This window comes from Heterodontus francisci, chromosome 48 (assembly GCF_036365525.1).
Source record: "Heterodontus francisci isolate sHetFra1 chromosome 48, sHetFra1.hap1, whole genome shotgun sequence".
Lineage (NCBI taxonomy): Eukaryota > Metazoa > Chordata > Chondrichthyes > Heterodontiformes > Heterodontidae > Heterodontus > Heterodontus francisci.
The window spans coordinates 915,845-943,182 of record NC_090418.1 but is presented as its reverse complement, the minus strand read 5'-3'; the positions used below and the strand labels follow the sequence as shown (position 1 = coordinate 943,182).

The following is a 27,338-nucleotide window of genomic DNA, read 5'->3' as shown; positions in this document are numbered from 1 at the left end:
GGGCAGTGTTCTGTATCTAGTCTGTATTCTGCACAGTGTGTGTGTGTGAACGAGGGGACGGGCAGTGTTTTGTATATAGTCTGTATTCTGCACAGTGTGTGTGTGAGCGAGGGGACGGGCTGTGTTCTGTATATAGTCTGTATTCTGCACAGTGTGTGTGTGTGTGAGCGAGGGGAAGAGCAGTGTTCTGTATACAGTCTGTATTCTGCACTGTGTGTGTGTGAACGAGGGGAAGAGCAGTGTTCTGTATATAGTCTGTATTCTGCACAGTGTGTGAGCGAGGGGACAGGCTGTGTTCTGTATATAGTGTGTGTGTGTGTGAGCGAGGAGAAGGGCTGTGTTCTGTATATAGTCTGTATTCTGCACAGTGTGTGTGTGAGCGAGGGGACGGGCAGTGTTCTGTATATAGTCTGTATTCTGCACAGTGTGTGTGTGAGCGAGGAGAAGGGCTGTGTTCTGTATATAGTCTGTATTCTGCACAGTGCGTGTGTGAGCGAGGGGACGGGCAATGTTCTGTATATAGTCTGTATTCTGCACAGTGTGTGTGAGCGAGTGGACGGGCTGTGTTCTGTATATAGTCTGTATTCTGCACAGTGTGTGTGTTAGCGAGGAGAAGAGCAGTGTTCTGTATATAGTCTGTATTCTGCACAGTGTGTGTGTGTGAGCGAGGGGACGGGCAGTGTTCTGTATATAGTCTGTATTCTGCACAGTGTGTGTGTGAGCGAGGGGACGGGCAGTGTTCTGTATCTAGTCTGTATTCTGCACAGTGTGTGTGTGAGTGAGGAGAAGGGCTGTGTTCTGTATATAGTCTGTATTCTGCAGTGTGTGTGTGAGCGAGGGGACGGGCAGTGTTCTGTATAGTTTAGAGATACAGCACTGAAACAGGCCCTTCAGCCCACCGAGTCTGTGCCGACCATCAACCACCCATTTATACTAATCCTACACTAATCCCATATTCCTACCAAACATCCCCACCTCTGCCTATATTTCCCTACCACCTACCTATACTAGTGGCAATTTATAATGGCCAATTTACCTACCAACCTGCAAGCCTTTTGGCTTGTGGGAGGAAACCGGAGCACCCGGAGAAAACCCACGCAGACACATGGAGAACTTGCAAACTCCAGCACAGGCGGTACCCAGAATTGAACCCGGGTCGCTGGAGCTGTGAGGCTGCAGTGCTAACCACTGCGCCACTGTGCCGCCCTGTATATAGTCTGTATTCTGGACAGTGTGTGTGTGTGAGGAGAAGGGCTGTGTTCTGTATATAGTCTGTATTCTGCACAGTGTGTGTGTGAGCGAGGGGACGGGCAGTGTTAGCAGGTGGGCACATGCTGCTTCGCGCCCAGCAGTGGAGCTCTGCATCTGATCCTGTGATTCTTGCTTTGAGACACCGCATCCTGTTCCCTTCAGCCCTGCAATCTGGAATTCTCAATCAGCTTGCTGCACCTCGAGGGCTGACCTCTCCACCTCTACGTTTCCTCTTTTTAAGATGCTCCTTAAAACCAGGTTGGCACAGATACTAATTTGGATTATTCTGTATCGGCTTGGGTTCCAATTCAGGCTCTATTGTCTGACCGAGAACTGCAAGGGTCTGTACATCAAATCCACATCATTGAGCAGCCCCGGAATGTTCTGTGCAGTAAACATGGATTTTTACTGTCAGACTTGCTGCTGTTTTCTTTCTCTCTCTCTCTTTTCTGCCACACTTTTTCAGCTCCTTCCCTGGAGGCGGTAACTTTTGTTGCCGGAAGTTTCCCCACGCTACCAGGCTCCATCTCGCGTGCCGACTGTTCTTCACCTGTCAGTCTTCACAGTGTCAGGATCTGTTTCAGGTTATGTTTCTGTCATGCTGGCTCCCAGCCACAATCCTGCAAAATCATCTTTCTTTGTATTGTGGGAACTTTCTGCAGCGGCTGACTCGATGAGTGAGTTTCAGCGTGCACTTAATGCTGTTTCTCTCCTCTTTCCAATTGAACCTCCCTGAAGTTGGTGGCACTTGCTGCAATCCAGTTCCATGGTCACTGTGGCAAGTGCCCGCAGGCCATTCAACCATTGGGGCATCACAACTATGAGTATGCTCCAGAGATACTGTCAGGAGGAGATCCCTCCGTGTCCTTGTTCCCACTGTCTTCAGCTGCTTTGTCAGTGACCACCCCGTCAATAGACAAGGTGTGGAAGTGCTTGCTAATGATTTCACAGTGTTCAGCTCTGATTCACCATTCCTCTGATAATGAAGCAGCCTCTGCCAACCTGTATGTAGCAGGACCTGGAAAAGATCCAGCCCTGGGCTGACAAGTGGCTGGTAACATTTACACCATGTAAATGCCAGGTAATGACCATCGGGGGTAAGAGACATCCTGGCCACCTGCCCCCGATTGTCAATGGCATCACCATCGCTGTGTTTGTCACCATCAACATTTTGGGCAGTACCATCACCAACCCGAAGCTTAACTGGACTGTGGCTACAGGAGCAGATTGGAATTTGGGCATTTCACAATGAGTGACTCACCACCTGATCACCACAAAGGCTTTCCACTGTCGACCAAGTTGAAGTCAGGAGTGTGATGGAATACACTCTAGGCGCCTGAATGGTGCAGCTGTAACAACACTCGAAGCTCATTATCCAGGCTTGAGCAGTTTGGTGATCTGGGGCCCCAGCACGGGATTCATAGTCTACCCCTATCGGCTGCAGTGTGATGGACCTGATTAGTGGAAGGTTCTGTACAACACTGTAGCTCGATGTAATCCATTAACTCAGATATGATTAGAGAGAGATGGAGGCACACAGAGAGTGGTAATGAGAATAGCTGAGAGCCAGCAGTGTTGATACAGTCTCCAGATTCAGTCTTAATATACGTGACATCAGAGGCACTGGCTGAAATTCCTGCTGTAAGACTCATACCTAAATGTTCCAGATATATTGAAGCACATCATTCTCCACATTTAATGGCTCCTTTTCTCCACAGCTGTCCAATCCTGTAAAGGATGATCATTGCTCCATTTTGTAATTTATTTGCTTATCAATAGTAACTCCGATCAGGAATTTCTCTAAGTGGAGTAGACTGCGTGGCCTAATTAGGACAGCCAGACAGTCTCTTCCCAAGTATCTGGGACAGACAGTCTGCCCTTGACAAGTTTTATTTAATGTGTTTAAGTCGTGTTTAGACATGGGGACTAGGAGAGGGATTTTGTTTTTGCTGTAATTGGATCTTAGTTGGGTGGGCTGAAGTGAACCAAAGCAGATTCTGTGTAGCTGTGAAGTGAGCACAGTTGAATTTTTCACCCCGTCTTGAAGTCGCTGTACACATCATCACTTGCTGTTAATTGTGAGGAAATCTGTTGAACAGAGCTGCTTGAGCCAGTGGCAATCATTCCCCCAGGGGTAAAGGAGGGGGAGAATCAGGGCCTGGCATGAGGTGGGGGACAGTGGGTTTGATCGAACAAGGTGGGATGGCTGTAAGCTGTTCGAACAGGTACAAGGGGACTGAGTAAAGTGACAGTGCAGTGGGCCCGGGCAAGCCCACTGAGATAGTGGAACATAGTGAATCAAAACAGGTAACAGTGACACTGTGCTTTAGCTTGGGGTTAGTTTATACCTGAAGTCAATGGGAGTTGTGAATACTTGTATAAACATTGCCTGTAATATTGTCAGAAGTTGACTTTGACCTGCTGCTGTTAGTGTGAAAAAGGAGTGTTTGCGAGATCATATGCACCTTTTAAATAGCATCAAGTTGCCTCTGCTGTGTTGTTTATTTACAGTCGCTTTCTCTCTCTTGCACACAGCCATGGGGTGGTGGTGGGTAGCGGTTGTGAGTGCTCATGTATTCCCTCATACTCAATTGCAGACATGTCCTCGCCCCATCCATGTCCCAAATCTTTGAATTGAATTCTATTTCAACATTACAGTTTCAGAAAACTTCATATAAAAGTTTCTTGTGTTTTTGAACCAAGTGACGTTAACTTTCAGCTTCAGAGAGCAGGCCACAGACAAAGAGCCGCCTCACTCCCCGTGGGCTCTGAGGCCAGTTGTAGGACTCCTACTGCCATCCCAGCTGAGGTCAGCAAACTCTGCACAGCCTGAGGATGCAAGCAATGATCATGGCACCAGGACAGTCATTTCCAATCGAGCCATTGCGACAGCGCAGCAACAGAGTGCATGCACTGGGGCCATGCTTATGTTGACTATTCATAACTGACAGCCGTCAGTGCTTTAAAAGTGACGTGCTGTAGTAGTGGCTGTGGAACTGAGCCTGTGGACCAGGAGGTTTCTCTGCGAGCACCCGCTCCCTTTCCATTGTGTCCTGTGTTGTTTCTGCAATCGGCATCTTGTGGAGCACATGGTGCACTCCAGTGTTACTTTATCTGAATTAGAGTGGGAGGAGAATGGGAATAACGTGTATAATGGTAGGGGTCTGGTATGAGTGCTGTAGCAGTGGATGTGGTACTGGAGCTGTGTGGACCAGCAGGTTGCTGTGTGTATGCAATGGTAGGGGTCAGTCTTGGCAGAAATTACTTTGTTGTTGACAGATACTTTGTCGATTGGAAATGAACAACTGAAAGAACATGACTGAAGTTTTCACTCACTGTTTAGTTTTGAAATTGTAAGTAAAGGACATCGAACATCCCTTCAGTGAGTGCTGTGGATTATTTTTACAGTGTTAGGAGTATTTAGTTCTAAAGTTTACTTGTCCGCTAATCTTTATTTCAGTGTGAATTCGCAGATGCTCCTGTACCTCTGTGCTGAGTTGGGGAGTTAGCGGCTACACTGGTCTCCCAGAGCAACTCTGCCCATTCTGCTCCACCTGGTGCTATTCTCTAAGTCACCAGAAAGAAGTGAATCAAGTGGCAGCTTCTCAGAGCCACATAGACTTATGGATGGGTCATTAAACTGAGGCCCCATCTGCCCTGTCAGGTGGATGTAAAAGATCCCACAGCCACTATTTGGAAGAGCAGGGGAGTTCTCCCTGGTGTCCTGGGGCCAATATTTATCCCTCACTAAAACAGATTATCTGGTCATTATCACATTGCTGTTTTTGGGAGCTTGCTGTGTACAAATTGGCTGCCACGTTTCCGAAATTACAACAATGACTACATTTCACGAGTGCTTTGTGATGTCTTGAGGTGGTGAAAGGTGCAATAAAAAATGCAAGTATTTCTTTCTATAGAGAAGTGTGTTTCCAGCCTAGGGGATTTTGGTGAGTTTGTTAATAACTGGCGTTACAGTGAGGCAGTTGTGTGTTTGTAGGTTTTTGCAAAACACGTTATTCTGTTATCGAATTGAAAGTGTAATTTTAGACTTGCTGCCTACTCTCGTAGTTAAAGGAAGCACACAGCTGCATGTGAAATACACAGCGCTAGTGCTCAGAACAGCTGGAGTGCGTACTAGTACAGGGAAGACGGATCACTTACAGCCTTTCTCTGCAATTGCAGAGGACTTGCTGTCTCTCAGCTCTTAGACCCCACCCGCCCCTTCACAAAGTTTTAACAGAATCTATTGATGGACTGCTTCTGTCCATCAGCAGCAGCTTTGCTGTGGCAGTGAGATCATTAAGCAATTGACTTAAAAACTAGCTTGGAGAAGGTGTGGGGGATGGGTGGGCAGACAGACTGGTGAACAGGCTGGTTCACACTACTGCAGCCTGCAGTCCAGCTCCACTTGTGGCTATTTTGGTACAGGGAGGAGGGGAGGGCCCTCTTTGATTTGTCATAATGCAGGAGTAAGTGCAGCATTCTGCGGTGGATAAGAGACAGAGTATTTTTTTTCCCCCTTCCCTCTCTGGAAAATAACTTCGAATGGAGATAAAAGAACTGCCTGCTGTCCAGTATTCCCGGTGAAGCTTACAAGGTGGATCAGGCAGCCACATCGACTTGACCCTGTCTACACATGTGACATTTAGCGGGACAGCAAGTCCCTGCTGCTCTAGTTATCTGTCTATCTCCCACTCTGCTGCTCTTTCTCCATGATCTGAGAAGCTCCAACAACATTTGACAATTCTGACACGACTGTACCTTTTATCGTCCTTATTTTAAAAAAGCTGATTTCCAGTTTCTCTCCCTTGTTAATTTTGAAAAGATGGCCAGGTGAGCTGAGGCTGATGTCCTGTCCACAATAACTTTTCATTGACTTTATATAAAAAAAAAGACCCTATTATTTACTCTTTGGATACGGAGCAACTGGGGGACGAAACGTGGGAGTGAAGGAGGCAAACTTGCTGTAGTTGTGAGCTTTGTGTCTGCCTCATCCCAGAGAAGGAGATGGAACAGGAGAATGAAGGTAAGTTGGCTAACTTGTGTGCCGTGTTTGCAAGGCGGAGCTGAGCTGAAGTTTAGTTGCCTTGATGAAATTCAGTGGTTTAGAGGTTCCACCTTCAAAGTTGTCTTCCCCCTTGTGTCTCGTTCGCTTTGGTTTAAAAGTTCTGTCTGATACTCGTTAATTGCCTGTAATGCAGAGCAAGCACTGTGCTTCCTGAAGGAGCTGTTTCTGTCTCCTGAGTACTCACTGCTCGCTGGCTGATGGATTATGAATGAAAATGACCTGAAGTCACCTGTCAGGTGCTCAGGAATGGTTGCTATAGTAATTAACTGGCAACTCACTGCTTGGTTAGCGTGGTCAGTCTCTCATTGCTACGCCCTACATCAGTTGGTACAGTGCTTGGTTTGGACTGCTAGTCTGGTGTTGCATCGTATGCACTGGAATAATGAGCTGGGAACAAAGGATTCCCCACAGGGCTGTCCAAAGCAGCAGTACTGAGGGTTAGATGGGGTTCCTAGATGCAGGGTGCACGAAGAAATTAGTACAGGAGTCGGCCTGGCCACTGTGACACTCTGAAATGGAGCAGCATTGGGAAAAGCTACAAAGCAGGGCACCTGTCGGCCACGTGAGTAGGAAGCTGTGAGCTATTTGTACAGAGACATGTGCTTTTTAAATATAAAAACTTAGAATAGGAGGAGTGGGAGGAAGATACAAAAAGTTACATCCATGTTTTAAATTGCAGTTGATTACTAATCACAGAAGACAACTGTGTTCGTGTAGAACAGTGGAAGTTGCTTCGAGCTCCACATTTTACAACATCCCATTGAGTGAAGCTATCATTTCCTAGCTCAGTTTCATTATTTGCCTGTTAACTACAGATTGTCTACTCACCAATTTAGACTACAAACCAAGTCTGCCATCCTCAAAGAAACAAGAGGTGTTCTGTGTCAGCATGCGATAGATTGTATGTCAAAGTAAAAGAGAGTCTTGCACTAAAAGGGAGCAAGGTAAATCAATGACAGTAATACAGATTGAGGATCAGGGCAAGAGAAATGCATGCAACACATGGCAGATGGGTCAGCTAAGAGAGCAGGTCCTGTACGTGCGTGAGTGACTCTCGACCTGCGAGTGATCAGATAAGCCCAGTCCCCACACACGTGTACACACACACGGCGTAAATAAGAATCATTGAGAGAGAATGCTGTCTGCAATTGATATCGACTGATCGAGGCTGTGATGTACATCACAGGTTCTGTTCGTATGACCACTGTCATGCTCAGAAAGAGCCGTGATTAAATAAACAACGAACTGGAGGAATTATGAAATAAAAGTCAACTGTTGATTTGAGCCACAAGAAAATGGGCACATTTGCACCACAGATAAAATGGAGTAGAGGTCAGGTGACCTCTTGAACTGTCAATAAACAAGCCTGTCTGCAAAGACGAAACTCAGTAACTGCATCTGCACTAGCTTTGGGGAAAACACATTGAAATGGAATTAAGCCCATTTCATGTTAATGACTCCTATCTACAGGAATGGGACTAACAAAAAGGTTCTGTAGACAGACTGACTCCACAGCCCAAACCAAGATGAATAGGTGTGAAGTAGCACCATTGTAACAGAATGTCCCCCATCCAGATGCCAACAGATAGCAATGGTTTCCATATCCTGGAGCATTGTGTGGCCACACCAGGGGAGAGAGCCTTTTGTCTTTTGACAAGAGACTCAAATGTGATGAGTTTTTACCTTAAAAGGTGGCTCTCTGGAGAAAGGGGGGAGATAAACCAAAGACCACAGAAAGTCAGTTCTAGCCAGAGGCTGAGAGATCGGTCCAGCTGAGCAGAGGAACCCTGCTGAATAACAACTTGAACAATGACTGCAGCAGAGAAATTGCAAGGTGACTTTGAGATTCTCCATCTGTGAAAGCAAACCATATTCACACCACCTACTTTGGGCTGAGATTTAACCACAGAAGACTACAACACTGCAGCAACTCCAAGACTAGGAGCATTCAGACCTGCAGCACCATTATAAAATCTCCTCCCAAAAGAAACTGTGAAGGTTCTTGAAGCAACAGACTGTTGTCCAGTAATTTGGACTTTAATTGCATCTTGCCCTTTTCTCTCTATCGTGTGTGCGTGTGTGCATGAATGTGTTTGTGGGTGAGGTTGCGGCCATTTCAGTAATTGGTTAAAAATAGTTATCTTTTTGTTAACCTATGAGAAAATCTGTCGTTTGTTTATTTGACCCTAAAAACACTCTGGGACTAACACCATTTTTAACAAAACGCAATCTGTAGTCAGTTGGGAGGTGAACAGTGGGAGCCACCTACATCAATTAACGCCTGTCCGTAACACCTCATTTCAGGCTCTAGCATGAACTATGTATAGTAATAGATAGGCAGTCAGGATAACCCTTGTGTTGTATACTCTGGAAGTACTGGGCAATTGGGCTCTCAGGGCAAACGTGCTAATTCATTGCTTCCAAGAATCCTTCCGCACTGTTCTGGAGTCAAAATGCATTTTCATGGTCATTATTGAAAAAGAGAGAAAGACTTGCATTTATATTTCACGACCACCGGATGTCTCAAAGCATTTTACAGCCAATAAAATACTTTTTGAACTGTAGTCACTGTGGTACTTGTAGGAAACACAGCCAGCAGCGCACAGCAGGATCCCACAAATAGCAATGTGGTAATGCTCAGATAATCTGTTTTGATGATCTGATGAAAGGTCACCGACCTGAAATGTTAACTCTGCTTCTCTGTCCACAAATGCTGCCAGACCTGCTGAATATTTCCAGCACTTTCTGTATTTTGTTTCAGATTTCCAGCATCCACAGTATTTTGCTTTTATTAATCTGTTTTTGTGATGTTGATTGAGGGCTAAATACTGGCCAGGACACCAGGGAGATCTCCCCCGCTGTTCTTCAGCGTAGTGCCATGGGATCTTTTCCATTCAGCCGAGCAAGCAGATGGAGCCTTGGTTTAATGTCTCGTCTGTAACACAGCACTTCCGACCGTGCAGCAATCTTTCAGTACTGCACTTTGTTTTTTGTGCTCAGGCCCGAATGGGACTTGCACCTGGAACTTTGTGACTCAGAGGTGAGTGCTATCAACTGAGCCACAGCTGACACTCAGGGTACAGTGCGGTCCCATGGGAATGTGTTCAAGATCAAAGCAAAAAACAAAAGACCGTGTATAATTCACCTGCTGTAATCATACAGCAATGAAAATAAGTCCAATCACGGAATTAGACTGGGTGTTGCATTATAACTGAAACCGTATCCTTTTTAGAATACTTTGAGAACTTCCATTGTAACGGCTGGGCAGGGCAGTGTGCGGACTGCCACGGCTGGGCAGGGCAACATCAATGTTATCTTTTACCATAGTTTAAGTCAAATACAACACAGAAACAATGTCCTTTTTACACTGACTGTTGGTACCATGGTGTCGCTAATGTAACACTCATGTCGTGCTGGAGAATGTCTATCATCCCCACTTTAGGTAGAATCAAGCATTGGGTTTAATGGAACCAGTACTAGTAGATAATATTGCACTGAATGAGTGAGTGATATATTTCTTGTGTCATTGACTCAGATTGCTCTTGTCCCCAGTGACTTATCCCCACCAGTACTGTACCCCAGTGTTATACAGTGACAGACCCGTCCCCACCAGTACTGTACCCCAGTGTTATACAGTGACAGACCCGTCCCCACCAGTACTGTACCCCAGTGTTATACAGTGAGAGACCTGCACCCACCAGTACTGTACCCCAGTGTTATACAGTGACAGACCTGTACCCCAGTGATACATTAGTGCCCCTGTCACTCTCCCTCAACTCCCTCCATGGTCGAATAGCTTACTGTTTCAGCTCATATGAGCAGATGACACTTGGGTGAGGTACTGGAAGATGACTGGCACCTGTGGGAGACGGGGACGGGGAGAGTGAGAGGGGAGGAAGAGGCGGATCCAACTGCACTGAGTCTGACTGTCTCTTACATTCCTGTTCTTCAGACAATCAGTTCAGGATGTCGATCCTGGAGCGACTGGAGCAGATGGAAAAGCGAATGGCAGAGATGACTGCTTCAAACCCAAGCCAGCAACAGAAAGTGAGAGCGGGAGACGAGATGCACGTTCAGGTAGTGTGCTATACTTCCATTATGGATGAGCTGTACTGGGTCTTGGTCAGTGTGCAGAGTGAAACTGCTGAAACTCTGTTAACGCTGTACAGTCTAATGTAATGTGACAGTGCTGTACATTGAGCATTTGAACCCATTGCTGTTCTGGTGTATGGGTATTCAAAAGAGCACATGGTAAATGCTGTTCCCCCTCTGAAATGTTATTAAAACTTCTCATTTGAGGGCTTGTTTTAATTTTAACATTAATGCCCCCTTGTCCTAGACTTCCCCCATCAGAGAAGATAGATAGGGTAGATAGAAATTGGCAAATCCTATGAACATTTTAAACACTTGATGAGATTGCCTCTTGACTTCCTAAACTTCAGAATATAAACTAACTTTATATAAACCTTCCTCATAATTTAACCACTTGAAGGCCTGCTGTCAGTCTGGTGAATCTTTTTTGCACCCCCTCCTGAACAGTTACTCCACACTGGGTCTGACCAAGATTCTATACAACTGAAGCATAACTTTTACTTTCCAGCGCCCCCCTCATGCAGGCTGCACACAAGTCGACCTCCTTTGAACTATGTGCATGTGCAGCTGCACAAAAAATTTCAAGGGGCTGCACAGTTAAGGAAATTGCCCATGTGCTCAAAAAAAGAAATGGAGGGAATATTGGTGGAGAATATTGCTGTCACTGAGCTAGGGTTGCCTGATTTATCTGGTCTGCTCTTTGACTCTCTTTCCCTTGTTGGTATCTGCTCCATGGGCCTTGGCCTTTTCCCGAATTTCTGTCTGAAGAATGACGCACCTTCACTGCACCTGGATTCATTTCTGATGAGAACAAGGCAAGGCTGAAATTTCCAAGTGCCTCCATTTGTTAAGGGGCTTCACCTTACATTACACTGAAGAACCGTGATGTTAATAGGGCAATGTTATGGCATTAATACAATCCAGTGTTAACATGGAGATGCTCACTTAGTGATCAGACTGTCTGCAGACTCGAGCCCAGTGTTGATATTCGTAACCCTGTTCAGCTTTGTGTTTCATTCATAGCCTCTGGTTTTGTTAGCAACCCAAGGTTGACCGTGGAAGTGTGACATGCTTTAGTGTGCCTTCCCAATGTGTGAATGATTCCTCTCAAACAGACATTTCCTCTCTGGAGTTACTGCATCTCCGGGAAAGACCACGAATGTATAGATTGAAGACTATTGATGTATCAAAGAACAAAGAACAGTACAGCACAGGAACAGGCCATTCGGCCCTCCAAGCCTGCGCCAATAAATCATAGTAGAAGGAGTCATATTGCGTAGAAATTCCAGCATAGAAACAGACTATTCAAAAAGTTCAAAAACTTCACAGTTCAAAAAATAGTTCATTGGCTGAAAAGTCCTTTTGGGACATAAAACCACAGAAAAATTACAGCACAGAAGGAGGCCATTCAGCCCATTGTGTCTGTGGTGGCCGAAAAATCTAGCCGCCCATCCGGTGGTCATGAAAGGTGCTATATAAATGCAAGTCTTTTTTCATTCAGCTCAACCAGTTTGTGATGTTCCATGCAAAGTAATTTCAATCCCATGAGCCTGTCCTGCTCCCATATCCCTTTATTTTCCTTTTCCAAAATCTATCTATCCAACTTATTCTCAAACCTCGACGTGGGCTCTGCTTTAACCTCTTGCTCTCATCGAGCATTCCACAGCCTCTCAACCCTCTGGAAAAGCAAAAGCTTCCCTGCTCTCTGTCCTAATTCTCTTTATTGTATTTGTGTCGCTTTCTTCTTCACTCCTCAACTACTGAAAACTGTTCCTCAATACTCTGTCCCATCCCTTCGTAATTCCAAACTGCCTCTCAATCTCCTCTGTTGTAATGAAAACTGCCCCAATTTTTCAAGTCTTGCTTTTTATCTGTATTCCCTCATACCAGGCAACTTCTTAGTGAATCTGTTCTGTTCATTTTCTAGTACCTCAAAGTGTAATCATTTTCAAGTCACCACCTCACACTTTGTGATATCTGCCACTCTTTGCCCATTCCACCACCTTATCATGTGTACCCTTACAGTGTCCTTTGGCCCATGGAATTATTTTCTGTGCCTCTGATTTTAGCATCATCTGATGTGGACACCAATCACTCGAGCCTATCCAAATCATTGCATAGTTACCAAGCATTACATGGTATTTACAACATAGAAACAGGCTATTACGCCCCACTAGTCCAAGCTGGAGTTTATACTCCACACAAGCCTCCTCCCAGCCCTCTTCATCTCACCCTATCTTCATATCCTTCCATTCCTTTCTCCCTCATGTGTTTATCCAGCTTCCCCTTAAATGTATCTACACCATTCATCTCAACCACTCCCTGTGGTAATAAAGAACCAAGAAAGAACAAAGAAAATTACAGCACAGGAACAGGCCCTTCGGCCCTCCAAGCCTACGCCGATCCAAATCCTCTATCTAAACCTGTCGTCTATTTTCTAAGGGTCTGTATCTCTTTACTTCCTGCCCATTCATGTATCTGTCTAGATACATCTTAAAAGACGCTATCGTGCCCGCGTCTACCACCTCCGCTGGCAACGCGTTCCAGGCACCCACCACCTTCTGCGTCAAGAACGTTCCACGCATATCCCCCCTAAACTTTTCCCCTTTCACTTTGAACTCGTGTCCCCTTGTAATTGAATCCCCCCACTCTGGGGGAAAAAGCTTCTTGCTATCCACCCTGTCTATACCCCTCATGATTTTGTACACTTCAATCAGGTCCCCCCTCAACCTCCATCTTTCTAATGAAAATAATCCTAATCTACTCAACCTCTCTTCATAGCTAGTGCCCTCCATACCAGGCAACATCCTGGTGAACCTCCTCTGCACCCTCTCCAAAGCATCCACATCCTTTTGGTAATGTGGCGACCAGAACTGCACGCAGTATTCCAAATGTGGCCGAACCAAAGTCCTATACAACTGTAACATGACCTGCCAACTCTTGTACTCAATACCCCGTCCGATGAAGGAAAGCATGCCGTATGCCTTCTTGACCACTCTATTGACCTGCGTTGCCACCTTCAGGGAACAATGGACCTGAACACCCAAATCTCTCTGTATATCAATTTTCCCCAGGACTTTTCCATTTACTGTATAGTTCACTCTTGAATTGGATCTTCCAAAATGCATCACCTCGCATTTGCCCTGATTGAACTCCATCTGCCATTTCTCTGCCCAACTCTCCAATCTATCTATATTCTGCTGTATTCTCTGACAGTCCCCTTCACGATCTGCTACTCCACCAATCTTAGTGTCATCTGCAAACTTGCTAATCAGACCACCTATACTTTCCTCCAAATCATTTATGTATATCACAAACAACAGTGGTCCCAGCACGGATCCCTGTGGAACACCATTCGTCACACCCCTCCATTCAGAAAAACACCCATCCACTGATACCCTTTGTCTTCTATGACCGAGCCAGTTCTTTATCCATCTAGCTAGTACACCTTGGACCCCATGCGCCTTCACTTTCTCCATCAGCCTACCATGGGGAAACTTATCAAACGCCTTACTGAAGTCCATGTATATGACATCTACAGCCCTTCCCTCATCAATCAACTTTGTCACTTCCTCAATTCTATTAAGTTGGTAAGACATGACCTTCCCTGCACAAAACCATGTTGCCTATCACTGATAAGCCCATTTTCTTCCAAATGGGAATAGATCCTATCCCTCAGTATCTTTTCCAGCAGCTTCCCTACCACTGACGTCAGGCTCACCGGTCTATAATTACCTGGATTTTCCCTGCTACCCTTCTTAAACAAGGGGACAACATTAGCAATTCTCCAGTCCTCCGGGACCTCACCCGTGTTTAAGGATGTTGCAAAGATATCTGTTAAGGCCCCAACTATTTCCTCTCTCGCTTCCCACAGTAACCTGGGATAGATCCCATCCGGACCTGGGGACTTGTCCACCTTAATGCCTTTTAGAATACCCAACACTTCCTCCCTCCTTATGCCGACTTGACCGAGAGTAATCAAACATCTGTCCCTAACCTCAACATCCGTCATGTCCCTCTCCTCGGTGAATACCGATGCAAAGTACTCATTTAGAATCTCACCCATTTTCTCTGACTCCACGCATAACTTTCCTCCTTTGTCCTTGAGTGGGCCAATCCTTTCTCTAGTTACCCTCTTGCTCCTTATAAATGAATAAAAGGCTTTGGGATTTTCCTTAACCCTGTTTGCTAAAGATATTTCGTGACCCCTTTTAGCCCTCTTAATTCCTCGTTTCAGATTGGTCCTACATTCCCGATATTCTTTCAAAGCTTCGTCTTTCTTCAGCCGCCGAGACCTTATGTATGCTTCCTTTTTTCCTCTTGGCTAGTCTCACAATTTCACCTGTCATCCATGGTTCCCTAATCTTGCCATTTCTATCCCTCTTTTTCACAGGAACATGTCTCTCCTGCACGCTAATCAACCTCTCTTTAAAAGCCTCCCACATATCACATGTGGATTTACCTTCAAACAGCTGCTCCCAATCTACATTCCCCAGCTCCTGCCGAATTTTGGTTTCGTTGGCCTTCCCCCAATTTAGCACTCTTCCTTTGGGACCACTCTCGTCTTTGTCCATGAGTATTCTAAAACTTATGGAATTGTGATCACTATTCCCAAAGTAGTCCCCTACTGAAACTTCAACCACCTGGCCGGGCTCATTCCCCAACACCAGGTCCAGTATGGCCCCTTCCCGAGTTGGACTGTTTACATACTGCTCTAGAAAACCCTCCTGGATGCTCCTTACAAATTCTGCTCCATCTGGACCTCTAACACTAAGTGAATCCCAGTCAATGTTGGGAAAATTAAAATCTCCTATCACCACCACCCTGTTGCTCCTACATCTTTCCATAATCTGTTTACATATTTGTACCTCTATCTCACGCTCGCTGTTGGGAGGCCTGTAGTACAGCCCCAACATTGTTACCGCACCCTTCCTATTTCTCAGTTCTGCCCATATTGCCTCACATCTCGAGTCCTCCATAGTGCCTTCCTTCAGCACAGCTGTGATATCCTCTTTGACCAGTAATGCAACTCCTCCACCCCTTTTACCTCCCTCTCTATCCCGCCTGAAGCATCGGTATCCTGGGATATTTAGTTGCCAATCATGCCCTTCCCTCAACCAAGTTTCAGTAATAGCAATAACATCATACTCCCAGGTACTAATCCAAGCCCTAAGTTCATCTGCCTTACCTACTACACTTCTTGCTTTAAAACAAATGCACCTCAGACCACCAGTCCCTTTGCTTTCATCATCTGCTCCCTGCCTACTCTTTCCCTTAGTCACGCTGACTTCATTATCTAGTTCCTTACAGGCTTTAGTTACTACCTCCTTACTGTCCACTGACCTCATTTGGTTCCCATCCCCCTGCCACATTAGTTTAAACCCTCCCCAACAGCATTAGCAAAAGCACCCCCAAGGACATTGGTTCCAGTCCGGCCCAGGTGTAGACCATACAATTTGTAATAGTCCCACCTCCCCCAGAACCGGTCCCAATCTCCCAAAAATCTGAACCCCTCCCTCCTGCACCATCTCTCAATCCTGACTATTCTTTCATTTCTACTCTGACTATCACGTGGTACTGGTAGCAATCCTGAGATTACTACCTCTGAGGTCCTACTTTTTAACTTGGCTCCTAACTCCCTAAATTCTGCTTGTAGGACCTCATCCCGTTTTTTACCTGTATCATTGGTGCCTATGTGCACAACGACAACTGGCTGTTCACCCTCCCCTTTCAGAATGTTCTGCAGCCGATCTGAGACATCCCTGACCCGTGCACCTGGGAGGCAACATACCATTTGGGAGTCTCGTTATCGACCACAGAGCCGCCTATCCACTCCCCTTACAATCGAATCCCCGATGACTATAGCCCTTCCACTCTTTTTCCCGCCCTTCTGAACAGCAGAGCCAGCCACGGTGCCATGAACCTGGCTACTGCTGCCTTCCCCTGGTGAGCCATCTCCCCCAACAGTATCCAAAACGGTATACCTGTTTTGGAGGGAGATGACCGCAGGGGACACCTGCGCTGCCTTCCTGCTCTTTCTCTGCCTTTTGGTCACCCACCCTTTTGGGTGGCACAGTGGCGCAGTGGTTAGCACCGCAGCCTCACAGCTCCAGCGACTCGGGTTCAATTCTGGGTACTGCCTGTGTGGAGTTTGCAAGTTCTCCCTGTGTCTGTGTGGGTTTTCTCCGGGTGCTCCGGTTTCCTCCCACAGCCAAAAGACTTGCAGGTTGATAGGTAAATTGGCCATTATAAATTGCCACTAGTATAGGTAGGTGGTAGGGAAATATAGGGGCAGGTGGGGATGTGGTAGGAACATGGGATTAGTGTAGGATTAGTATAAATGGGTGGTTGATGGTCGGCACAGACTCGGTGGGCCGAAGGGCCTGTTTCAGTGTTGTATCTCTATTAAAAAAAAACAAACAAAAAAAATTCCCTTTCTCCCTCAGCAATCCTAATCTGCGGTGTGACCAATTCGCTAAACGTGCTATCCACTACCACCTCAGCATCGCGGATGCTCCAAAGTTAGTCCATCCGCAGCTCCAGAGCCGTCATGCGGTCTAACGAGCTGCAGCTGGACACACTTCCTGCACGTGAAGGAGTCAGGGACATCAGCCGTGTCCCTGAGCTCCCACATTGAGCAAGAGGAGCATAACACGGGTCTGAGATCTCCTGCCATTTCTAATCTTAAGCTTAACTTAGTCTGGAACTTAGATAAATGAAAAAGGAACGAAAAGTTTTTACCAATCACACGATAAAAAACAAAGTAGAAAAAGCCTTACCTTATCTGCACACCACCGAGTCCTTTTTTTTTTGGTTAGAGGAGGAGGGCGGGTGGGAGACACTACCCGTGTAGTGTCTCGGGTTCAGAAACGGCCCAAATATATAGGGTTTTACTTACCCAGCAGCCCCTTGGTCCGCCGAAAACAAAAGGAAATTAAGTTTAAGCTGAAACTGACCTTCCCAGCTGCTCACTCGCTCGCACTCTCTGCTCCCGAATAAGCTGCTGCAATGAGTTCCATATTCTCATCACTCTCTGGGTAAAGAAGTTTCCCCTGAATTCCCCATTGGATTTATTTGTGACTTTTATATTTAAGGCCCCGAGTTCTGGTCTCCCCCCACATCTTCTCTGTGTCTACCCTTTCGAACCCTGTCATCATTTTAAAGACCTCTATCAGGTCACCCCCTCAGCCTTCACTTTTCCAGGGAAAAGAGCCCCAGCCTGTTCAATCTTCTCTGATTATCACCTCTTCTAGATTTGGCATCATTCTTGTAAACCCTTTTTGCACCCTCTTCAGTGCTGCCATATCCTTTTTATAATATGGATACCAGGCTGTGCACAATACTCTCAAGTGTTGTTTAACCAAGGCTCTAACATGTTGAACATAACTTCTCTGCTTTTCAACTCTGTCCCTCTAGAAGTGAACCCCAGTATTGTTTGCTTTTTTTATGGCCTCATGAATTTGCATCGTTCCTTTTAGTAACTTGTGTATCTGTACCCCAGATTACTCTGTTCCTCTGCCCCTTTTAGACAATTATTTTACAAGGAGAATGTGACCTCCTTATTCTACCTCACATTTATCTATACTGAGCTTCATTTACCAAATAAATGCTCATTCTGCAAGGTTCTTCATGTCTTCCTGTATTTTGTCGCAGTTCTCCTCTGTATTAACTACACCTCCCAATTTGGTATCACCTGCAGTTCTTGGAATTGTATTTCCCTTTCCGGAGTCGGGATTGTTTATGTGAATGGTGAGCAACAGTGGACCCAATACTGATCCTTGTTGACTCTACTTCTCACCTTTTTTCAGTCTGAGTGGCCACCATTAGTCCCTATTCTGTTTTGTAGCCAGCTTGCTATCCATTCTACTATTTGTCTCCTGACTCCATATGCTCTGACTTTTGTCTTCAGCCTACTATGCAGCACCTTATTGAAGGCTTTTTGGAAATCCAAATATATTACATCTATAGCATTACCCTTATCTACCATTTCTGGTACTTCCCTCAAAAAAAATTCATTAAGTTTTCTCAACCTTCCTTTTGGGAATCCATGTTGACTACTCTTCATTATATTCTAGTTTTTAGATGTTTTTCTATTGCATCTTTGAGTAAGGATTCCATTATCTTTCCTACCGCAGATGTTAAGCTAATTGGTCTTTAGTTCCTGGGACTTATTGATACTTCCTTTTATGCCTAAGATTCACATGAGCCGTCTGCCAGTGTTCTGGCACTATTCCTATTTTTAATGCTTTTTATGTCTGTAAAAGTGCCTCTGCTATCGCTCCCCTAACTTATTTGAATATGCACAGATGCGATCCATCCAAATCCATTACAGTGTTTTTAACCTCTCAAAGTTTGCTTAGTTTATCAATTATCTCTACCTGTTTTCTACCTTAAATGTCTTTGTATCTTATTTGATTTCTTCTAATGTTATGTCCACCATGTAACTTATAAATACCGAGTAATTATATTATAATATTTCAGCCATTTCACTGTCATTGCTTGAGTTTGTGTGTATCCCATAATAGCGCTATCCCGAGCCCAGTTTCGCTTGTTATTTGTGTCTGTAGAATACGTCATGATTTCTTTTTATATTCCTTGATAATTTAATTTTGTAGTTTGTCTTTGCCTTCCTCATTGTTTTTTGACTTCTTTCATAACCTTTCTGTATTCCCTTTTGTCATCCACTCCTTTTGTTGTCTATCTGCTTAGTCTATGTCTTTTCCTACAGTTTCAGTTTTGTCCTCACTTCTCTATTCATCTATGCTGTGTCATTACTGGCTAGTTCTTGCTTTTTTAATGATGTATTTCTCCTGGACACACTTGATTGCTATTTTAAATGTTTTCCCCTGCTGTTCTATTTCTTTGTTTATTGGTAAATTTTTCCAGATTATTTCCATAGTTTCAGTCTCGTCCCCATAAAATTAGCTTTTTTCCAATTAACTACTTGGTCTTGGATCTTATTTATATCCTTCTCGATCTTTATCTTAAATTTATGATATGATTGTTATTGCCTAGCTGTTCCCCTACACTCCCTTCTCATATCTATCCAGATTCATTTCCCTTTACTAGATCCAGCAGCATTCCCTCTCCTGATGGGCTTTTTATATACTGGGCAAGAAAGCAGTCCGGCACACATTGTAAAAACTCCAATCCCTTTCACCTTTTCCTACCTCCTGCCAGCTTATTTGGGAGTTAATTAAAATCTCATGATTATTCTATGTTCTTTACTCATTTCATCTATTTCCTGAGATATTTCTTCCTCCACCTCCTTTCCACTATTAGGTGATCTGTTATTTACCTCCATTAGTGTGATTGATCCTTTAACTTTTATTTCATTACATATGGATTCTGTTTCTAATCTTCTGTTAGTTATGTCCCTTTTTCTACTGTCTTTGTTATCTCTAGTTAGCACAGTACCTACCCTCCCTTCTTCCTTCCCTGTCCTTTCGATTATTTTCTAACCCACAGTATTTACTTGCCAGTCCTCCTCTTCAAGTTTGTTCCTTGCTATGGATTATTATGTCCAGTTTCCCCCATTGATGTAGATGGTGAACAGAAGTGTTCCCAGAACAGAACCCTGTAGGACACAATATTCACTTCCACCCACTGAGAAACTGCCCTCAACATCAATACCCACTTGCATATTTAGGTCATTTAACAGAATGAAACATCCCAACGCACTTAAGAGCGATATCAACAAAAAGATCAATGACATTTTAGACGCCGAGCCACAGCAGGAGGAGAAATCAGGGCAGGTGAAAGAGGAATATTTTAAGGAGTATCTTTAAAAAGAGCAGAGGCTGAAAGGTTTGGGGAGGGAAGCAGAGTTTCGAACCTTGGCAGGTGAAGGGGATATGCAAGAGGCCAGAATTGGAGGAATAGAGAGATTTCGGTAGGTTGTAGGTCTGGAGGAGGTTGCAGAGATAGGGAGCAGGTGAGGAGGCTATGGAGGGATTTGAAAAAAATGATTATAACATTGAGGTGTGGTTTGACAGGGAACTAGTGAAGGTCAGTTGGTACAGTGATGATGAGTGAGATTTGCAATGAGTTAAATTGTGGGCAGCAGAATTTTGGATGAGCACAAGTTTATGTAAGGTGGAAGCTGGGAGGCTGACCAGGAGCGCATTGGAATAGGGTGAGGGGGCAGGGAAATGGGTGAGCTGGGGCAGGGCGCGGAGTGGGATAAAGGCAGAAGATGGAAGAAGCAACTGGTTCGTACTGTGCCAAAGGACAAGGGAAAAAGATGAATGCTGTGTAGCAACAGCTTTAAAATAACTCGGAGAATGACGTGCAGCTTGTCTACCCTTGACGTTCCTGACACCAAAAGCCTCAATCTTTGTTTCTATATTTGACTGTGCAAATAGGTTTTAGGCAGTGGAGCAATTTAAACGTACTTTGAGCCTTGCATTCTTGTTAATTTTAGATGTGCTGAAGTTGTGTTGCGTGTCCGAGTGGCAGTTAAATATTATCTCCCAGCTATTTATGGCAAGGTTGTTGAAGGAAGGTGATTAAGTCCAAGGGTTTGTAAAGTGGGATTAAACTGACTGTTCCACTCTTGTCACAAACTCTGCCAAGAGAAAACGGTTCCAGGGGGGAAAATATGTTTGTGAGGCAACATGGTTTTCATCTTTCCATTCGTGGCCAGTGGAAAACTTTAGACCAGCTTCCAGCTTCTCAAATAACATCTCACTCTCTCCTCTTGCTGTCTGGTTCTCTGGGCACACACCTTCGGAAAGTTGTGTTGGCCTTGGAGGGAGTGCAGTATAGATTTACCAGAATGATACCTGGACTCCAAGGGTTAAATTACAAGGAGAGATTAAACAAATTAGGGTTGTATTCCCTGGAATTTAAAAGGTTGAGGGGTGATTTGATCGAAGTTTTCAAGATATTAAGGGGAACTGACAGGGTAGATAGAAATTATTTCCACTGGTTGGGGAGTCTAGAACTCGGGGGCAGAGTCTAAAAATTAGAGCCAGACCTTTCAGGAGTGAAATTAGGAAACACTTCTACACAGAAAGTTTGGTAGAAGTTTGGAACTCTCTCAACATCAATTGACACTTGTGGAAATCACTTGTTAATTTTAAATCTGAGATTGATAGATTTTTGTTAACCAAAGGTGTTAAGAGATATGGGGCAAAGGTGGGTATATGGAGATAGGTCACAGATCAGCCAAGCTCTCATTGAATGGCAGAACAGGAGGGGCTGAATGGCCTCCTCCTGTTCCTATGTTCACTCTTTCCCCATCCTCCATTCTTCACCATTCTGTGTTTCTCCAGCTCTTTTTCTCATTGTGTTTATCTGTTCTCCCTTTACTGCCTCTTTCTGTTATTCGGGCTGTTGACTGTGTTGTTCATACCTCTGTGTGTGCCTGAGTCTAACTCTGTCAATCAGCTCAATGTGCCTGGCCCGGGACCAGCGATTACTAAATCCTTCTGAGGTGTCTGTTGTACTTTTGTTTATTACACCATGTCTCACTGCGATAGAGCCATGAGCTCTGAAGTTTAATAAATATTGTAGCTTCTGCAGCGCTTTCTAATCAGTTCGATCCCATCACTTTGCATAAAGGTGCTCTCGGGCACCATGCAGAGGGTTGTGAGACAAAGAGGCTCCTTGTGCTTGTCCATAAGCCCATTCACACTTGTCACGTTGCTGTCCTCGCCAATATTTATCCCTCAACAAGCATCACTCCCTTAATTGCTCATGAACATTATTGTTTGTGGGATCTTGCTGTGCACAATTGACTGCTATGTTTCCTACATTACAACAATGACTGCACTTCACAAAGTACTTCATTGGCTTTGGGATATCCTGAGGATGTGAAAGGGGCTATAGAAATTCAAGTCTTTGCTTCTGTTTTCTCTCTCATCATCTCTATGGGGTGTTTCAACAGTCCGTGTGAGGCTGTGAGCAGTCAAAAGGCTGAGCTGGTTCATGCTGCTCACCTGACTGCCTGCTCCTCTCCTCAATCTTGTGGTTAGAGAGACTCAACCACTGAACTCCCTCACTTTCACCCCTTCAGCAGCCTCCACCCACCCCTCCCCCCACCCCCCCCCCCCCCCTCCGTCTCCACATGAGACTAACTTGTGCTGAATTAGGCTTGACAACCCAGGGGGTTGTGACCTCCCAGGGGAATGATTAACTTGCACTTCACATCGATGACTGAACTTGATTATTTGTTCTTACCTACGGTCGGACCACATAATCTCCCAACCAGACAGGTCTCCCTTTTGGTAATTGTCCTGTATCCTGGACTGCCTGCCACTCTCATCTACCAGTTACAGTTCAGGGTGGCTTCCTGTAGTTTTCTGGGAGTCTGCTAGACTGAGGATCCTGTCCTGTCTTTCTGGTCTGCCTATGTTCACTTCTGAGGGAGCGCAAGCAATGTTGGGAGCATTAATGGGGTAAATTGAGTTGTGTTGAACACTGGCAGCCGACCCTTGGGGTTTACAGCAATAAGTTGCATTCATATAAGCACCTTTAGCATTGTAAGATATTCACGAGACTGTCATCCGACAAAACCTGACACCGAGCCACATAAGGAGATATTAGGACAGGTGGCCTAAAGTCTGGGCAAAGGGATAGGTTTTAAGGAATGAATTAAAGGAGGAATAATGAGTGGGTCTTAACAGCTTTCCTGTAAGTCAACTATTACCTTGAAATGGGAGCATGAATGTCCAACACTGGTTCTGTGCTCCTGAGTACTTTGGTGCTCGGTTATGTTGTGTGTTTCAGTAGGGTAGCAGAGACAGGGTACAATATCTCTCCTTGTGGATGTTGTAATTAGTGATGACTTTAACGTATCTGGGTTTAGATTGTACAGTTCAGTGGAGCCCGGTTGTAGCTAATGTCGCATTTTCTACCTGCATAGTGACCTCTCTGCCAAATTCAAATAAATGCTTAGATCGCCAAATCAGGAACTACTTCGGCTCAGTAAGCACTGTACTTGGGATACCAGAAGCAATAAAACTACGAGAGACGGCTGAGTGGTGTTAACCATACTGTGTCACAAGCCAGTTACCAATCCCCTGCCAGGATTGTCTCTAACTGCAGGTGTGGCGTGTACAGCAGGATTGGATTAAGTTGCCATACTTCTTCCCCTCTGCTGACTGAGTACTTGCTGGGGTACCGATCCATGACTGCCCAGCAGCACATACAAGATCCTGAGGGGTCTTGACAGGGTGGATGTGGAAAGGATGTTTCCCCTTGTGGGAGAATCTAGAACTCGGTGTCACTGTTTAAAAATAAGTGGTTGTCCATTTAAGACAGAGATGAGGAGAAATTTTTTCTGAGGGTGGTGAGTCTTTGGAACTTTCTTCCCCAAAATGCAGTGGAAGCAGAGTCTTTGAATATTTTTAAAGCAAAGGTAGATAGATTCTTGATAACCAAGGGGTGAAAGGTTATTGGGGGTAGGCAGGAATGTGAAATTGAGGTTACAATCAGATCAGCCATGATCTTATTGAATGGTGTAGCAGGCTCGAGGGGCCGAGTGGCCTCCTCCTGCTCCTTATTCGTATGCACACAAGTGGCTGTTACGCTTGTGTGCGTCATGGCACGAGCCCCACAGTCGAGCATAACGTGTGACACGTGCATACTTTCAAGAAAGGGCCACTGGATAGCGATGAGGAGCAGGCGCTGTGGCTGCTATGCCTCTCCCTCGACTGGGACCCTTTATCGTCTCCCTACTGTTGTGTGGCTCATACCTGCTAACAAGGGTCGTGTCAGGAACTGACTGTGAGACTCGCCTCTTCTGTATACCTCAACCAACTAAGAACAGTCAGAGTTTGAGTATCTCATGCACCCCTTTCACTCCATGGGCTCTGACTATGTGTGACTATCCCCTTTCCAGGTAACGAAATTAAATTGTGTGGATGTGGCCAGACATTGCCAGGGTTAACTCAGTACCTGTTTTTCTTTTCTCCAAAGGCCTCTTCAGACTCCTTTGAGGAACGAATTATTGCTGTCTGCGAGACGATGATGTCGCGTTCCTCCTGGCTGCAGTCTGAGCGCCTGATTCATGGCATCAGTTTCCGAGGGATGACACTACTGCACCTCGCTGCTGCACAAGGATATGCGAGGCTAATTGAGACTCTCATCAAATGGAGGCAAGCAGCACCGCTCAGTGTGTAATATCAGCCCCGGTTACACACAGCACATCTCCCTCAGTGTAATATCAGCCCCGGTTACACACAGCACATCTCCCTCAGTGTGTAATATCAGCCCCGGTTACACACAGCACATCTCCCTCAGTGTAATATCAGCCCCGGTTACACACAGCACATCTCCCTCAGTGTAATATCAGCCCCGGTTACACACAGCACATCTCCCTCAGTGTGTAATATCAGCCCCGGTTACACACAGCACATCTCCCTCAGTGTGTAATATCAGCCCCGGTTACACACAGCACATCTCCCTCAGTGTGTAATATCAGCCCCGGTTACACACAGCACATCTCCCTCAGTGTGTAATATCAGCCCCGGTTACACACAGCACATCTCCCTCAGTGTGTAATATCAGCCCCGGTTACACACAGCACATCTCCCTCAGTGTGTAATATCAGCCCCGGTTACACACAGCACATCTCCCTCAGTGTGTAATATCAGCCCCGGTTACACACAGCACATCTCCCTCAGTGTGTAATATCAGCCCCGGTTACACACAGCACATCTCCCTCAGTGTGTAATATCAGCCCCGGTTACACACTGCACATCTCCCTCAGTGTGTAATATCAGCCCCGGTTACACACAGCACATCTCCCTCAGTGTGTAATATCAGCCCCGGTTACACACTGCACATCTCCCTCAGTATGTAATATCAGCCCCGGTTACACACTGCACATCTCCCTCAGTGTGTAATATCACGCCGGTTACACACAGCACATCTCCCTCAGTGTGTAATATCAGCCCCGGTTACACACTGCACATCTCCCTCAGTGTGTAATATCAGCCCCGGTTACACACAGCACATCTCCCTCAGTGTGTAATATCAGCCCCGGTTACACACTGCACATCTCCCTCAGTGTGTAATATCAGCCCCGGTTACACACAGCACATCTCCCTCAGTGTGTAATATCAGCCCCGGTTACACACAGCACATCTCCCTCAGTGTGTAATATCAGCCCCGGTTACACACAGCACATCTCCCTCAGTGTGTAATATCAGCCCCGGTTACACACTGCACATCTCCCTCAGTGTAATATCAGCCCCGGTTACACACTGCACATCTCCCTCAGTGTGTAATATCAGCCCCGGTTACACACTGCACATCTCCCTCAGTGTGTAATATCAGCCCCGGTTACACACAGCACATCTCCCTCAGTGTGTAATATCAGCCCCGGTTACACACAGCACATCTCCCTCAGTGTGTAATATCAGCCCCGGTTACACACAGCACATCTCCCTCAGTGTGTAATATCAGCCCCGGTTACACACTGCACATCTCCCTCAGTGTGTAATATCAGCCCCGGTTACACACAGCACATCTCCCTCAGTGTGTAATATCAGCCCCGGTTACACACTGCACATCTCCCTCAGTGTGTAATATCAGCCCCGGTTACACACAGCACATCTCCCTCAGTGTGTAATATCAGCCCCGGTTACACACAGCACATCTCCCTCAGTGTGTAATATCAGCCCCGGTTACACACTGCACATCTCCCTCAGTGTGTAATATCAGCCCCGGTTACACACAGCACATCTCCCTCAGTGTGTAATATCAGCCCCGGTTACACACTGCACATCTCCCTCAGTGTGTAATATCAGCCCCGGTTACACACAGCACATCTCCCTCAGTGTAATATCAGCCCCGGTTACACACAGCACATCTCCCTCAGTATGTAATATCACGCTGGTTACACACTGCACAGCTCCCTCCGTATACCCCCACAATATTTAATGGCTTTGTCATTTGTTTTGTAACCTTGCAGGACTGTAAATGCTGAAAGCTTGGATCTGGAGCAGGAGGTGGATCCCCTGAATGTTGATCATTTCTCGTGTACCCCTCTGGTGGGTTCTGTGAATTACCGGGAGCTGTTTCCCAAATCTTTTTGCCGCTGTTTATTTTATTTGAGTGGATAATGGGCCCCCTGTGCCAGGAGTAGCGTTTCGGGCAGAGGACCTTGAGTTTGAGCCCTGGTCTGTGCTGAGACAGCCACTTTCAACCTGGCGTGGGCATTTTGAGTTGTCACTCTGTAGCTGTTACTTGTCAGACATCTTTCAGGAGGCTATCAGCGTGCTGTTGGACCCAGTAATGGTCAACCTTGGGAACTCTGCCCGAGATAGACGAAGATTTCACTCAACTGTTCATGAAGGAGAGGGAGTTATAATTTAGGAAAATAAAAAAAGTAAAAGAGGACAGTGGGCAGCACAGTGGCGCGGTGGTTAGCACCGCAGCCTCACAGCTCCAGCGACCCAGGTTCAATTCTGGGTACTGCCTGTGTGGAGTTTGCAAGTTCTCCCTGTGTCTGCGTGGGTTTCCTCCGGGTGCTCCGGTTTCCTCCCACATGCCAAAGACTTGCAGGTTGATAGGTTAATTGGCCATTATAAATTGCCCCTAGTATAGGTAGGTGGTCGGGAAATATAGGGACAGGTGGGGATGTGGTAGGAATATGGGATTAGTGTAGGATTAGTATAAATGGGTGGTTGATGGTCGGCACAGACTCGGTGGGCCGAAGGGCCTGTTTCAGTGTTGTATCTCTAAACTAAAGGACAATATATAATTAAAAATTTGCATTTAGCCACCTGAGGGGATTAATTCAACCCCCATTCCCATCTCCCAACTTTACCCTTCCTTACTCAATGAAACTGAGGCTTTGAATAGCTTGACTCAGGGCTCCAGGGTTTCTGTTGCTGTGTGGACAGCCAGTGAGACTGGCATCAGAATTCACTGCCACCTTGCACATGAAGAACGGGTGCCTGTGGAACCTGGGGAC

General features: G+C 45.7%; 1 protein-coding gene across 4 annotated transcripts in view; it reads left to right on the top strand.

Moving 5' to 3' along the window:
- The window catches only part of LOC137357386 (calmodulin-binding transcription activator 2-like), a 118,121-nt gene that overhangs the window by 64,808 nt on the left and 25,975 nt on the right, over positions 1 to 27,338 (top strand). For all 4 annotated transcript variants that reach the window (XM_068023691.1, XM_068023690.1, XM_068023689.1 and 1 more), the window contains 3 exons: positions 10,272 to 10,396; positions 24,335 to 24,513; positions 26,334 to 26,412. In XM_068023691.1, coding sequence (XP_067879792.1) covers positions 10,272 to 10,396; positions 24,335 to 24,513; positions 26,334 to 26,412 — 383 coding nt within the window. The remainder of the gene's footprint in view (positions 1 to 10,271; positions 10,397 to 24,334; positions 24,514 to 26,333; positions 26,413 to 27,338) is intronic.